Here is a 15,286-nt window from a genome sequence, read left to right as displayed (position 1 = left end):
GCCCTACGTGGTTTGGCTCAGTGGATAGAGCGTCGGCCTGCGGACTGAAGGGTCCCAGGTTTGATTCCCGGTCAGGGCACAGGCCCGGGTTGCGAGCTCGATCCCCAGTAGGGGGCGTGCAGGAGGCAGCCGGTCCATGATTCTCTCTCCTCATGGATGTTTCTCTCTCTCTCTCCCTCTTCCTTCCTCTCTGAAATCAATAAAAATATATATATTTTAAAAATAGCATTGACCTATGAACCAGGGGGTCACCGTTCGATTTCAGTCAAGGGCACATGCCCGGGTTGCAGGCTCCATCCCCAGTAGGGGGCGTGCAGGAGGCAGCCCATCCATGATTCTCTCTCATCATGGATGTTTCTCTCTCTCCCTCTCTCTCTCTCTCTCTCTCTCTCTCTCTCTCTCTCTCTCTCTTTCTCTCTCTCTCTCCTCTCCCTTCCTTCTTCTCTGAAATCAAGTTTTAAAAAATAAATAAACAAAAAGAGTAAATGGCATCCACTTCTCCTCAACCGGAGAGTTAATAGCTTCCATCACCTCCTCTAGGAGACACACAGCAGAAATCCAATTAAGTGCCATTTGTGCTAACCACGCCCAAGGACAGACGGAGGGAAGGGAATAAATCTCATGTTGGAACATCAGCATAGAGCTGGTGAATACTCTATATGGAGATCCTCCGCTATGCCCAGTCTTTTTATTTTATTTTATTTTATTTTATTTTATTTTATTTATTTATTTTATTTATTTTGTTTTATTTTATTTATTTATTTTATTATTTTATTTTATTTATTTTTTATTTTATTTTATTTATTCTATTTTTTATTTTATTTATTTTATTTTATATTTTATTTTATTATTTTATTTTATTTTATTTTATTTTATTTTATTTTATTTATTTTATTTTATTTTTACTAGAGGCCCGGTGCACAAATTCGTGCACCAGTGGGGTCCCTCGGCCTGGAGTGCGGGATCGGGCGGAAACCGGCTCTCCGACATCCCCCGAGGGGTCCCGGATGGCGAGAGGGTGCAGGCCAGGCCGAGGGACCCCACCAGTGCACGATCGGGGCCGGGGAGGGACGCGGGAGGTTGGCCAGCCGGGGAGGGACCGCGGGAGGGCTCCAGGGCGTGTCCGGCCCGTCTCGCTCAGTCCCGATCGGCCGGACCCCAGCAGCAAGCTAACCTACCGGTCAAAGCGTCTGCCCCCTGGTGGTCAGTGCACGTCATAGCGAGCGGTTGAGCGGCCTTAGCATATCATTAGCATATGACGCTGTGATTGGTTGAACGGCCGACTGGTCGACCAGACACTTAGCATATTGGGCTTTTATTCTATAGGATTACTTTTTAAATCTATTGAAAGTATGACAGAGTTCCACTTTTCCCACCACTGACCCCTACAGCCCACACCCGTCCCCTTTCTCAGACCTTCGACACCCTATTATCTGTGTCCATGGGTGATGCATATATGCATACGAGGTCTTTGCTAATGCCTGCCTGATCGCCCCTAACCACTCTGTCTGCCTGATCACCTCTAACTGCTCCCCTGCCTGCCTGATCGCCCCTAACCACTCTGTCTGCCTGATCACCTCTAACTGCTCCCCTGCCTGCCTGATCGCCCCTAACCATCTCTGCTTCGGCCCCCACCCTCGCGGCTTCGTCCAGAAGGACGTCCGGAATGACATCCGGAAGGTCATTCGGCTGTCCGGTCTAATTAGCCTATTACGCTTTTAATATTATAGATTGAGAGGAAGAGAGAGGGAGGGAGAGATAGAAACATCCACGATGAGAGAGAATCATGGACCGGCTGCCTCCTGCACGCCCCCTGCTGGGGATCAAGCCCGCAACCCGGGCCTGTGCCCTTGACCGGGAATCGAACCCTGACCTCCTGGTTCCTAGTTCGACGCTCAGCCGCTGAGCCACGCCGGCCCGGCTTCTCTGACTTCTTAGGGACCCCAAGCGGCCCAGCCCGGGCTCACGTCCCCGCCGCGTCCCTCCCCCGTTCCTGCTTCTAATCCGGGCCCTCCCTCGTTTCACTGTCCCCCGTCTCCAATGGGCACCGTCTAAAATCCACCTGGGCTCTTGCTGTGACGTTATTCCTGCACAAAAGTCAAGAAGCCACACGCGACCGGTCGGCCTTGGGAAGACACCGATTCAGGGCCCGGTCCCCCAGGCGGTAGCGATCTGGCAAACGATTGGACCCCGCCGTGCCTCGGTTTACCCGTCCATAAAACGGGCTCAGGCAGGGCAACCCCACCTTCGGGCGTGTGAGGGCGCCGTCGGAAGGAACCTCATCGCCGCACGGGGTGTAGGGACCCACCACAAAAGACCGGCACTCGGGCCTCATTGCAATATCGAGGCCGGGCCAGTGTGGCTCAGTGGTGAGCGTTGGCCTAGGAACCCGGAGGTCAGGGTTCGATTCCCGGTCAAGGGCATATTCCCGGGTGGTGGACTCGATCTCCAGTAGGGGGCGTGCAGGAGGCAGCCGATCCATGATTCTCTCTCCTCGTGGATGTTTCTCTCTCTCTCTCTCTCTCTCCCTCTCACTTCCTCTCTGAAATCAATAAAAATTTATTTAAAAAAATAATAAAAGTATATAAAGCCCTGGCCGGTGTGGCGCAGTGGATAGAGCATCGGCCTGTGGACTGAAGGGTCCCGGGTTCGATTCCCGGTCAAGGGCACACGCCCGGGTTGTGGGCTCCATCCCCAGTAGGGGGCGTGCAGGAGGCAGCCGATCCATGATTCTCTCTCATCATCGATGTTTCTATCTCCCTCTCCCTCTCACTTCCTCCCCGAAATCAATAAAAATATTTATATATACTAGCATTTCTATACTAATAAAAGGATAATATGCTAGTGAGACCGGATATCTTCCGGATGTCCTTCTGGACAAAGCCACGGTGGTGGGGGCAGTTAGGGGCGATCAGGCCCATAGGGGAGCAGTTAGGGGCGATCAGGCTGGCAGGGGAGGGCAGTTAGGGGCAATCAGGCTGGTAGAGGGAGCAGTTAGGGGGTGATCAGTCCGGCAGGCAGAGGCAGTTAGGGGCAATCAGGCCGGCAGGGGAGAGCAGTTAGGGGGTGATTAGGCTGGTAGGAGAGCAGTTGGGGGCGATCAGTCTGGCAGGCAGAGGCAGTCAGGGACGATCAGGCCAGCAGGGGAGGGCAGTTAGGGGCGATCAAGCCGGCAGGGGAGGGCAGTTAGGGACGATCAGGCCAGCAGGGGAGGGCAGTTAGGGGCAATCAGGCCGGTAGGGGAGCAGTTAGGGGGTGATCAGTCCGGCAGGCAGAGGTGGTTAGGGGCGATCACGGAGGCAGGCAGGTGAGCGGTGAGGAGCCAGCGGTCCCGGATTGCAAGAGGGATGTCTGAACCAGCAATTGGACACCCCCCGAGGGGTCCCCAATTGGAGAGGGTTCAGGCCAGGCTGAGGGACCCCCACCCCCATGCATGAATTTCGTGCATCAGGCCTGATATATCGCATTGTTACAAAGAAGGTACTGGGTGGATCGTCTCAGCCTGCACCTATGGGGTGGGGATAGGGGGTTGTATACCGACGACATGCACGACAGGAGGGTCTCAATGAAGATCTCGGGGTGCACGCGGTGTCCCCAAACAACCAGGTCTTTCTCCGTCGACTCCCACGAAACTCGACCAACAGGAAATGCCACCTCCGATCTCGCTGCACAACAACGTCGGGGTGCAATCTTTTCATTCCTGAGCAGCCAGGCACGTTTCTCACACGTCTCCACCTGTTGGCCTGCCTCGCCCGGGAATTCGAATGTCCCAAGAGCCACACAAACAGCTTACCTGACGGTTGTTGAAAAAAAATCCTACAAAATACCTGGGTTCCATCCTATCCTATAGAATAAAAGCCTAATATGCCAAGTGTCTGGTTGACCAGTCGGCCATTCAAGCAATCAGAGCGTCATATGCTAATGCTATGCGAAGGCCGCTCAACCGCTCGCGATGACGTGCACTGACCACCAGGGGGCAGACGTTCCGACCGGTAGGTTAGCTTGCTGCTGGGGTCCGGCCGATCGGGACTGAGCGAGACGGGCCGGACACGCCCTGGAGCCCTCCCGCGGTCCCTCCCCGGCTGGCCAACCTCCCGCGTCCCTCCCCGGCCCTGAACGTGCACCAGTGGAGTCCCTCGGCCTGGCCTGCACCTTCTCGCCATCCGGGACCCCTCGGGGGATGTCGGAGAGCCGGTTTCGGCCCGATCCCACAGGCCAAGCTGAGGGCCTCACTGGTGCACGAATTTGTGCACTGGGCCTCTAGTCCTATATAATAAAGATGTAATATGCAAATTGACCCTCACGCCCTCACAAGATGGCTGCCTACGACCAGGCCAGCAAGGGGAGGGCAGTTGGGGGTGACCAGGCTGGCATGTAGGAGGCAGTTGGGGGCAACCTGGCCAGCAGCAGGGGGCAGTTAGGGGGCAATCAGGCCAGCAGGCAGGCGAGCAATTAGGAGCCAGCAGTCCAGGATTGTGAGAGGGATGTCCGACTGCCGGTTTAGGCCTGATCCCCGGAATCGGGCCTAAACCAGCAGTCAGACATCCCCCAAGGGGTCCTGGATTGAAGAGGGTGCAGGCTGGGCTGAGGGGACCTTCCCCCCCCCCCTGCACGATTTCATGTACCGGGCCTCTAGTATATATATATATTATTCCTAATATATTCTTTGCTTTATCTGTCAACTCGACTAATTGTAAAACTTCGTTCCTTACATTCTGTCCAATGCACTCTATTCTTTTTTTAATTTAAATTTATTTTTATTGATTTCAGAGAGCAAGGAGAGGGAGAGAGAGAGAGAGAAACACCCATGGTGAGAGGGAATCACGGATCGGCTCCCTCCTGCACGCCCCCTACTGGGGATCGAGCCCACCACCCGGGCATGTGCCCTTGACCGGGAATCGAACCCGGAACCTTTCAGTCTTCAGGCTGGTGCTCTATCCACTGAGCCACACCGGCCAGGGCCAGTCTAATCCTTTTTAAAGTTGTTCTTGAAAGTATTACCGATGTTTCCCTTTTTTTTCCTCCCATGGACCTCTCTCAGCCCAACCCCTCCTCCCCCACCCCAGGCCCTCACCCCACTGTTGTCTGTGTCCACGGATGATGCATACATGCACACACATCCGTTGGTTGATCTCTTCCCACCCTCCCACCCTCCCCCGCCTTCCCTCTGAGCTTTGACGGTCTCTCCGCCGCGTCTACATCTCTGAGTCTATTTCTTTTTGTGATCTTACCTATAATCATATTACATGCGATGAACATGAATCTATAATAATAAAAGCGTAATGTGCTAATTAGACCGGACTGTTGAACGACCTTCCGGACGTCCTTCCGGACCAAGCCACGGCAGCAGGGGCCTGGGCAGAGGCAGTTAGGAGAGATCAGGCAGGCAGGCGAGTGGTTAGGGGCAATCAGGCAGGCAGGTGAGCAGTTAGGGGCGATCCGGCAGGTAGAGTGGTTAGGGGCGATCAGGCAGGCAGAGTGGTTAGGGGTGATCAGGCAGGCATGTGAGTAGTTAGGGGCGATCTGGCAGGCAGAGTGGTTAGGGGCGATCAGGCAGGCAGAGTGATTAGGGGCGATCAGGCAGGCAGGCAGAGTGGTTGGGGCGATCAGGCAGGCAGGCAGGCAGAGTGGTTAGGGGCGATCAGGCAGGCAGGCAGAGTGGTTAGGGGCGATCAGGCAGGCAGGCAGAGTGGTTAGGGGCGATCAGGCAGGCAGGCGAGTGGTTAGGGGCGATCAGGAAGGCAGAGTGGTTGGGGTGATCAGTCAGGCAGGTGAGTGGTTAGGGGCAATCAGGCAGGCAGAGTGGTTAGGGGCGATCAGGCAGGCATGTGAGTGGTTAGGGGCGATCTGGCAGGCAGAGTGGTTAGGGGCGATCAGGCAGGCAGAGTGATTAGGGGTGATCAGGCAGGCAGGCAGAGTGGTTGGGGTGATCAGGCAGGCAGGCAGAGTGGTTAGGGGCGATCAGGCAGGCAGAATGGTTAGGGGTGATCAGGCAGGCAGAGTGGTTAGGGGCGATCAGGCAGGCAGAGTGGTTAGGGGTGATCAGGCAGGCAGGCAGAGCTGTTAGGGGCAATCAGGCAGGCAGGCGAGTGGTTAGGGGCGATCAGGCAGGCAGGCAGAGCTGTTAGGGGCAATCAGGCAGGCAGGCGAGTGGTTAGGGGTGATGAAGCAGGCAGGCAGAGCTGTTAGGGGCGATCAGGCAGGCAGGCAGAGTGGTTGGGGCGATCAGGCAGGCAGAATGGTTAGGGGTGATCAGGCAGGCGAGTGGTTAGGGGCGATCAGGCAGGCAGAGTGGTTAGGGGTGATCAGGCAGGCAGGCAGAGCTGTTAGGGGCAATCAGGCAGGCAGGCGAGTGGTTAGGGGCGATCAGGCAGGCAGGCAGAGCTGTTAGGGGCAATCAGGCAGGCAGGCGAGTGGTTAGGGGTGATGAAGCAGGCAGGCAGAGCTGTTAGGGGCGATCAGGCAGGCAGGCAGAGTGGTTGGGGCGATCAGGCAGGCAGGCAGAGTGGTTAGGGGCGATCAGGCAGGCAGGCAGAGTGGTTAGGGGCGATCAGGCAGGCAGAATGGTTAGGGTTGATCAGGCAGGCAGAGTGGTTAGGGGCGATGAGGCAGGCAGAGTGGTTAGGGGTGATCAGGCAGGCAGGCAGAGCTATTAGGGGCAATCAGGCAGGCAGGCGAGTGGTTAGGGGCGATCAGGCAGGCAGGCAGAGCTGTTAGGGGCAATCAGGCAGGCAGGCGAGTGGTTAGGGGTGATGAAGCAGGCAGGCAGAGCTGTTAGGGGCGATCAGGCAGGCAGGCAGAGTGGTTGGGGCGATCAGGCAGGCAGAATGGTTAGGGGTGATCAGGCAGGCAGAGTGGTTAGGGGCGATCAGGCAGGCAGAGTGGTTAGGGGTGATCAGGCAGGCAGGCAGAGCTGTTAGGGGCAATCAGGCAGGCAGGCGAGTGGTTAGGGGCGATCAGGCAGGCAGGCAGAGCTGTTAGGGGCAATCAGGCAGGCAGGCGAGTGGTTAGGGGTGATGAAGCAGGCAGGCAGAGCTGTTAGGGGCGATCAGGCAGGCAGGCAGAGTGGTTGGGGCGATCAGGCAGGCAGGCAGAGTGGTTAGGGGCGATCAGGCAGGCAGAATGGTTAGGGGTGATCAGGCAGGCAGAGTGGTTAGGGGCGATCAGGCAGGCAGAGTGGTTAGGGGTGATCAGGCAGGCAGGCAGAGCTGTTAGGGGCAATCAGGCAGGCAGGCGAGTGGTTAGGGGTGATGAAGCAGGCAGGCAGAGCTGTTAGGGGCGATCAGGCAGACAGGCAGAGTGGTTAGGGCTGATCAGGCAGGCAGGTGAGCAGTTAGGGGCAATCAGGCTGCCAGGCAGAGGGGTTAGGGGCGATCAGGCAGGCAGGTGAGTGGTTAGGGGCGATCAGGAAGGCAGAGTGGTTGGGGTGATCAGTCAGGCAGGTGAGTGGTTAGGGGCAATCAGGCAGGCAGAGTGGTTAGGGGCGATCAGGCAGGCAGAGTGATTAGGGGCGATCAAGCAGGCAGAGTGGTTGGGGCGATCAGGCAGGCAGAATGGTTAGGGGCGATCAGGCAGGCAGAGTGGTTAAGGGTGATCAGGCAGGCAGGCAGAGTGGTTAGGGGCAATGAGGCAGGCAGGCAGAGTGGTTAGGGGCAATCAGGCAGGCAGGCAAGTGGTTAGGGGTGATCAGGCAGGCAGGTGAGCAATTAGGGGCAATCAGGCAGGCGAGTGGTTAGGGGCGATCAGGCAGGCAGGCAGAGTGGTTAGGGGTGATCAGGCAGGCAGGTGAGCAATTAGGGGCGATCAGGCAGGCGAGTGGTTAGGGGCGATCAGACAGGCAGGCGAGTGGTTAGGGGCGATCAGACAGGCAGGTGAGTGGTTAGGAGCCAGTGGTCCCGGATTGTGAGAGGGTGCATGTCAGGTTGAGGGGACCCCCCCCCCCGAATCTGAGCATGAATCTCATGCACCGGGCCTCTAGTGTTTCAGAAATAAAGCGATTTTAAGTATAATAACATTACCCAAACTGCACTAACATAGTACCATATCACAAAAAGTTGTAGGAAATATTAAAAATCTGCAAATAACAGAATTGCTTCTATTATATTTTAGCATTTCTTCCCCCACACCCCCCCATCCACCAGCTCTATTTTTATTCATCCATTTATGGGGTTCATCCAATTCCACAAAGGAGTAAGATCATGAGATCCTTGCCTTTTTTTCCTGATATATTTTATTTATCTATTATTATTTCTTCAATATTTCAAGAAACACTATTTTATTTTTTCTTTATTTTCTTTATTTTTATTTTTCAATTTATTTTTAGTTTTTATTTACTTTTTATTTTTTATTTACTTTTTTATTTTTATTTTTTGTTGTCTAAAGTTTTAATATGTCTCCTTTTTCCCCACTTGGCCCCCATCCCCCCCCCCCCCCCCCCCCCCGCAAGCCATTTCCACCCCAGGACAAACCCCCACCACCCCAGTGTCTGTGTCCATGGGTTACACCCCGACACCATTTTACATAGAAATAAGGTTACAGGCAACGAACACCCCACAGATCCTCCTCTTCCTTCCAGTCCCTAAACTCTCTCTCACTCACCCCCCTCCCTCCTCCTCCCTCCCCTGCAGCCCCAAATCCGGACGGACCCGCCCTGCTCATGGGCGTAGCCTTTCGGGAGATCAACAGCTCAGACATTTAAAATTTTACAACCAGGATACCTGCCATTTGACCAAACAAAAAACTCCCCATTCGCCCAGAAGACCCCCTTCCTTCTAAGCAAACTCAGTCTGGGGGGATCAGGCGTCTCCCACAAAACCAAGCCGTGTCCCCCCAGTTTTGTCTCCGTCAGAAAACCATCAGGACTCTGTGTATTATCCGGGAACCAGCAAAAATAAAAATAAAATAAAATAAAAATAAATAAACTCTGGGGTCCCCCCACACACACCCCAATACCAAGCCCAGAAACAGGGTTTGCATCTCAACAGGCACCTGAGCCCACGCCCTGCATTTTTTAAAAAATTTATTTTATTGATTTTTTTTACAGAGAGGAAGGGAGAGGGAGAGAGAGTTAGGAACACCGATGAGAGAGAAACATCCATCAGCTGCCTCCTGCACGCCCCCCACTGGGGATGTGCCCGCAACCCAGGTCCATGCCCTTGACCGGAATCGAACCCGGGACCCTTCAGTCCGCAGGCCGACGCTCTATCCACTGAGCCACACCGGTCAGGGCATCTTTTTTAAAAATATATATATATTTTTAAAGATTTCATTTGGAGAGGGGCCTACATTTATGTTTAATAAAAAACAGACATACGCCTGGTCAGCGTGGCTCAGTGGATAGAGCGTCGACCTAGGAACCAGGAGGTCACGGGTTCGATTCCCGGTCAAGGGCACAGGCCCGGGTTGCGGGCTCGATCCCCAGTGGGGGGCGTGCAGGAGGCAGCCGATCCATGATTCTCTCTCATCGTGGATGTTTCTATCTCTCTCTCCCTCTCTCCCTTCCAGTAAAGAAATAAAATAAAATAAAATAAAATAAAATAAAATAAAATAATAAAATAAAATAAAATAAAATAAAATAAAATAAAATAAAATAAAATAATAAAATAAAATAAAATAAAATAAAATAAAATAAAATAAAATAAAATAAAATAAAAAATAGATGGTGTTCTTAAGAATTCCATTAAAGGACTTGAAAGAAAAAATAAAAGGTTTTCATTAAAAAAAAAAAGACAGAAAAGTAACCTTAAGGGACATTCTCTCTCTCTGTCTCTCTCTCTCTCTCTCACACACACACACACACACAAAACAAAAAAAAACACAAAAATTGACATAAACACACCAAACCTGTACCCCCCCCCAAAAAAATATATCCTTAACCACATATCAATTTGAAACAGTCATTTTGAGAGATATAATGTGAGGAAAGGAGAGAGACAGAGAGGAGAGAGAGAGAGAGAGAGAGAGAGAGAGAGAGAGAGAGAGAGAGAGAAACACCCATGATGAGAGAGAATCATGGACCGGCTGCCTCCTGCATGCCCCCCACTGGGGGACCGAGCCCACAACCCCCGGGGGCCTGTGCCCTTGACCGGGAATCGAACCCGGGACCCTTCGGCCCACCGGCCGGCACTCTAACCACTGACCCACACCAGCCAGGGCCGGAAGAATTCCTTTTTTCTTTCTGTTTTGTTTTTTTTCTTTTTTTTTTTTTTGCACGGAGGTTCTTGGCAAACACCCCAGACCATCCCCACCCACTCTCCCCGACCCCCTCTCCCCTCGGCGGCCGCAGCGTCTCTTACCTCGAACCCTGATCAGGAGGCAGAGGCCTGAGACCCACAGGAGCACCCAGGGGCCCCCCATGGCCGGCGTGTGGGGAGGAACGGGCGGGCGGACGGACGGAGGGACGGAGGCTGGTGTAGCTGCTGCGGGAGGCCTGGGATCGGCCACCCCACCCCGTGGGGGTGTGGACTCCTCGCCGTTCCCCGAGGAGGAAGGAAGGGGGGGAGGGAGGGCGGGAGGGAGGGAGGATGTCTCAGAGTGGAACCTATGAGCTTCCCAGACAGCATGCAAAGGGCTGGGCAGTCAGAGGCCAAACCCACAGCCGGTGGGCTCGATTCGGGGTCCCCCCCATCCCCCGGGGCCGGCCTCCCTGAGCCTCGACGGGCCGGCCCACCCCCTGGATGCCGGGGGGAACAGGTGGGCACCGCCGGGCACCGATGGGCAGGCCAGGCGGGGAGAGCCGGCACGCCCCGTCCGTCCGTCTGTGGCTCAGCTCCCCGGGGCGTGGGAGGTGCAGGCGGGTAAAAGGGGCCCCACCCCACGCCAGAGGGACGCTCCCCGCCCGCTCCCCGCCCACGGGCAGGCGCCCCAGGAGGCCTCCAGACTTGGCGATGGGAGGATGCAAGGTCATCGTGTGCACACAGACACACAGACACACACAGACACACACACACACAGACACACACACAAACACACAGACACACACAGACACACCGACACACACAGACACACACAGACACACACACACACAGACACACACACAAACACACAGACACACACACACAGACACACACAGACACACACACACACAGACACACACAAACACACAGACACACACACACAGACACACAGACACAGACACACACAGACAGACACACAGAGACACACACAGACACACACAGACACACACACACTCACAGACACAGACACACACACTCACAGACACATAGACACACAGACACACACACAGGCACAGACACACACACACAGACACACACACAGACACACACAGACACACACACACACAGACACACAGACACACACAGACACACACAGAGACACACACAGAGACACACAGACACACACACACAGACACACACACAGGCACAGACACACACAAAGACACACACAGACACACACAGACACACACACAGATAGACACACACACACACAGACACAGACACACACACACACAGACACACAGACACAGAGACACACAGACACAGACACACACACAGACACACAGACACACACAGAGACACACACACACACACAACTGAGGGTACGTCTCAGCAAGAGCCAAATGCCTGGCACCTGCTGGAGATTTACTTCATTTCATTTTATTTTTTAAAATATATTTTTATTGATTTCAGAGAGGAAGGGAGAGAGAATCATGGATCAGCTGCCTCCTGCACGCCCCTACCTGGGGATGTGCCCGCAACCAAGGTCCATGCCCTTGACCGGGAATCGAACCCGGGACCCTTCAGTCCGCAGGCCGACGCTCTACCCACTGAGCCACACCGGCCAGGGCCTTTTTTAATAATTTATTTATTATTAATTTATTTAGTGTTTGTTCTTCGTCCTCACCCAAGGATATTTTTCCATTGATTTTTATTTCTATCGTTAATTTTTTTTATGTATGTAATTCTTTACTAGAGGCCCGGTGCACGAAATGTGTGCACTGGGGTGGGGGGAGGGTCCCTCAGCCCGGATGGCAAGAGGGCGCAGGCCAGGCCGAGGGACCCCACTGGTGCACGATCGGGGCCGGGGAGGGACGCGGGAGGTTGGCCAGCCGGGGAGGGACCGTGGGAGGGCTCCAGGGCGTGTCCGGCCCGTCTCGCTCAGTCCCGATCGGCCGGACCCCAGCAGCAAGCTAACCTAATGGTCAGAGCGTCTGCCCCCTGGTGGTCAGTGCATGTCATAGCGACTGGTCAATCGGTCAACTGTCTGCCCCCTGGTGGTCAGTGCACGTCATAGCGAGCGGTTGAGCGGCCTGAGCATATCATTAGCATATGACGCTTTGATTGGTTGAACGGATGACCAGACGACCGGACACTTAGCATATTGGGCTTTTATTCTATAGGATTGTTAAAAGATTAACATATGTCCCATTTTGCCCCCCAGAAACCCCCTCGAGCCCACCCCCACCCCCATCTCCACCCCCCTTTCCAATGATTTTTACAGAGAGTGGACGAGAGGAGGTGGAGAGAGTGAGGGACGGAAACATCGATGGGAGACAGACACACAAATGTGTTGCCTCCTGCATGAGCCCCAACCATGGCCCAGGCCGGGGATCAAGCCCACAACCCGGGCCTGTGCCTTTGACGGGAATCGAACCCAGGACCCTTCAGTCCGCAGGCCGACCCTCTATCCACTGAGCCAAACCAGCTAGGGATTTTTTTCTTTCTTTTAATCTATTTACATTGATTTCAGAGAGGAAGGGAGAGGGAGATAAAAAACACCCATGAGGAGAGAGAATCCTGGATCGGCTGCCTCCTGCACGCCCCCTACTGGGGATCGAGCCCGCAACCCGGGCATGTGCCCTTGACCGGGAATCGAACCCGGGACCTCCTGGTTCCTAGGTTGACACTCAACCACTGAGCCACACCGGCCAGGTTGAGTTTCTTTTTATTTTTTTATTTTATTTTTTAAAACATTTTTTTATTGATTTCAGAGAGAGGAAAGGAGAGGGGGAGAGAGAAACACCGATGAGGAGAGAGAATCATGGATCAGCTGCCTCCCACACGCCCCCCGACTGGGGATCGAGCCCGAAACCCGGGCATGTGCCCTTGACCGGGAATCGAACCCTGACCTCCTGGTTCCTAGGTTGATGCCCAACCACTGAGCCACACCGGCTGGGCTCAATTTATTTATTTTTTTTACCTCATTTCATATACACAAAAGTGTTCAACGATGTCAGATACAGAAAAAGTAGCTAACATGCCCCCCCCAAATGCCAGATGTCGGTCTTTTAGACAAGGAAGGTGAGCAGGGACCCGTGGCAGAATCTGGGGGCGGGGTGTGTGTGTGTGTGTGTGTGTGTGTGTGTGTGAAGTCCCCAGCAGGAGATGGGGGTGGCCTCAGAATCCGACCACCCCCCCCCAAAAAAAAATGAGGGGCAGCTCTTACAAGTTTCAATGTGGGAGGTGGCAGCCCGCACAGGTGTGTAACCCCTGCGCCTCGGGACGGGGCGAGGGGTGCGTGCAATCTGGCCTTCGTGACACGCCGATGGCTCCCGCGAGATGGACACTCTCGGATGAACGGGTGTCCCAGCTTTCCGTGAGCAGACTCGGGGTGGGGGGTGTTCCTGGGTGCAGGGGAGGACCTGAGTGCAGGGGAGTATATCTGAGTGCAGGGGAGGATCTGAGTGCAGGGGAGGATACCTGAGTGCAGGGGAGGACCTAGGTGCAGGGGAGTATATCTGAGTGCAGGGGAGGATATCTGAGTGCAGGGGAGGATATCTGAGTGCAGGGGAGGATATCTGAGTGCAGGGGAGGATATTTGAGTGCAGGGGAGGATACCTGAGTGCAGGGGAGTATATCTGAGTGCAGGGGAGGATATCTGAGTGCAGGGGAGGATACCTGAGTGCAGGGGAGGATACCTGAGTGCAGGGGAGTATATCTGAGTGCAGGGGAGGATATCTGAGTGCAGGGGAGGATATCTGAGTCCAGGGGAGGATACCTGAGTGCAGGGGAGAATATCTGAGTGCAGGGGAGGATACCTGAGTGCAGGGGAGGATATCTGAGTGCAGGGGAGGATATCTGAGTGCAGGGGAGGATATCTGAGTGCAGGGGAGGATATCTGAGTGCAGGGGATTATATCTGAGTGCAGGGGAGGATACCTGAGTGCAGGGGAGGATATCTGAGTGCAGGGGAGGATCTGAGTGCAGGGGAGGATATCTGAGTGCAGGGGAGGATATCTGAGTGCAGGGGAGGATATCTGAGTGCAGGGGAGGATCTGAGTGCAGGGGAGGATATCTGAGTGCAGGGGAGGATATCTGAGTGCAGGGGAGGATATCTGAGTGCAGGGGAGGATCTGAGTGCAGGGGAGGATATCTGAGTGCAGGGGAGGATATCTGAGTGCAGGGGAGTATATCTGAGTGCAGGGGAGGATATCTGAGTGCAGGGGAGGATCTGAGTGCAGGGGAGGACCTAGGTGCAGGGGAGTATATCTGAGTGCAGGGGAGGATATCTGAGTGCAGGGCAGGATATCTGAGTGCAGGGGAGGATATCTGAGTGCAGGGGAGGATATCTGCGTGCAGGGGAGGATATCTGAGTGCAGGGGAGGATATCTGAGTGCAGGGGAGGACCTGAGTGCAGGGGAGGATATCTGAGTGCAGGGGAGGATCTGAGAGCAGGGGAGTATATCTGAGTGCAGGGGAGGATATCTGAGTGCAGGGGAGGATATCTGAGTGCAGGGGAGGATATCTGAGTGCAGGGGAGGATATCTGAGTGCAGGGGAGGATCTGAGTGCAGGGGAGTATATCTGAGTGCAGGGGAGGATATCTGAGTGCAGGGGAGGATATCTGAGTGCAGGGGAGGATATCTGAGTACAGAGGAGGATCTGAGTGCAGGGGAGGACCTGAGTGCAGGGGAGGATATCTGAGTGCAGGGGAGGATCTGAGTGCAGGGGAGTATATCTGAGTGCAGGGGAGTATATCTGAGTGCAGGGGAGGATATCTGAGTGCAGGGGAGGATATCTGAGTGCAGGGGAGGATCTGAGTGCAGGGGAGGATATCTGAGTGCAGGGGAGGATATCTGAGTGCAGGGGAGGATATCTGAGTGCAGGGGAGGATATCTGAGTGCAGGGGAGGATCTGAGTGCAGGGGAGGATATCTGAGTGCAGGGGAGGATATCTGAGTGCAGGGGAGGATATCTGAGTGCAGGGAAGGATCTGAGTGCAGGGGAGGATATCTGAGTGCAGGGGAGGATACCTGAGTGCAGGGGAGGATATCTGAGTGCAGGGGAGGATCTGAGTGCAGGGGAGAATATCTGAGTGCAGGGGAGTATAT

The 15,286-nt window shown here is 54.4% G+C and overlaps 1 protein-coding gene across 3 annotated transcripts in view; it reads right to left on the bottom strand.

The window, feature by feature from the left end:
• XG (Xg glycoprotein (Xg blood group)) overlaps window positions 1–10,769 on the bottom strand; it is a 46,553-nt gene extending 35,784 nt beyond the window's left edge. For all 3 annotated transcript variants that reach the window (XM_079766106.1, XM_079766107.1, XM_079766108.1), the window contains exon 1: window positions 10,296–10,769. In XM_079766106.1, coding sequence (XP_079622232.1) covers window positions 10,296–10,356 — 61 coding nt within the window. In that variant the 5' untranslated portion in view covers window positions 10,357–10,769. The remainder of the gene's footprint in view (window positions 1–10,295) is intronic.
• Window positions 10,770–15,286: the final 4,517 nt, after the last annotated feature.

Source organism: Cnephaeus nilssonii, assembly GCF_951640355.1.
Source record: "Cnephaeus nilssonii genome assembly, chromosome: Y".
Lineage (NCBI taxonomy): Eukaryota > Metazoa > Chordata > Mammalia > Chiroptera > Vespertilionidae > Cnephaeus > Cnephaeus nilssonii.
This window is presented reverse-complemented; position numbering and strand designations above follow the sequence as displayed.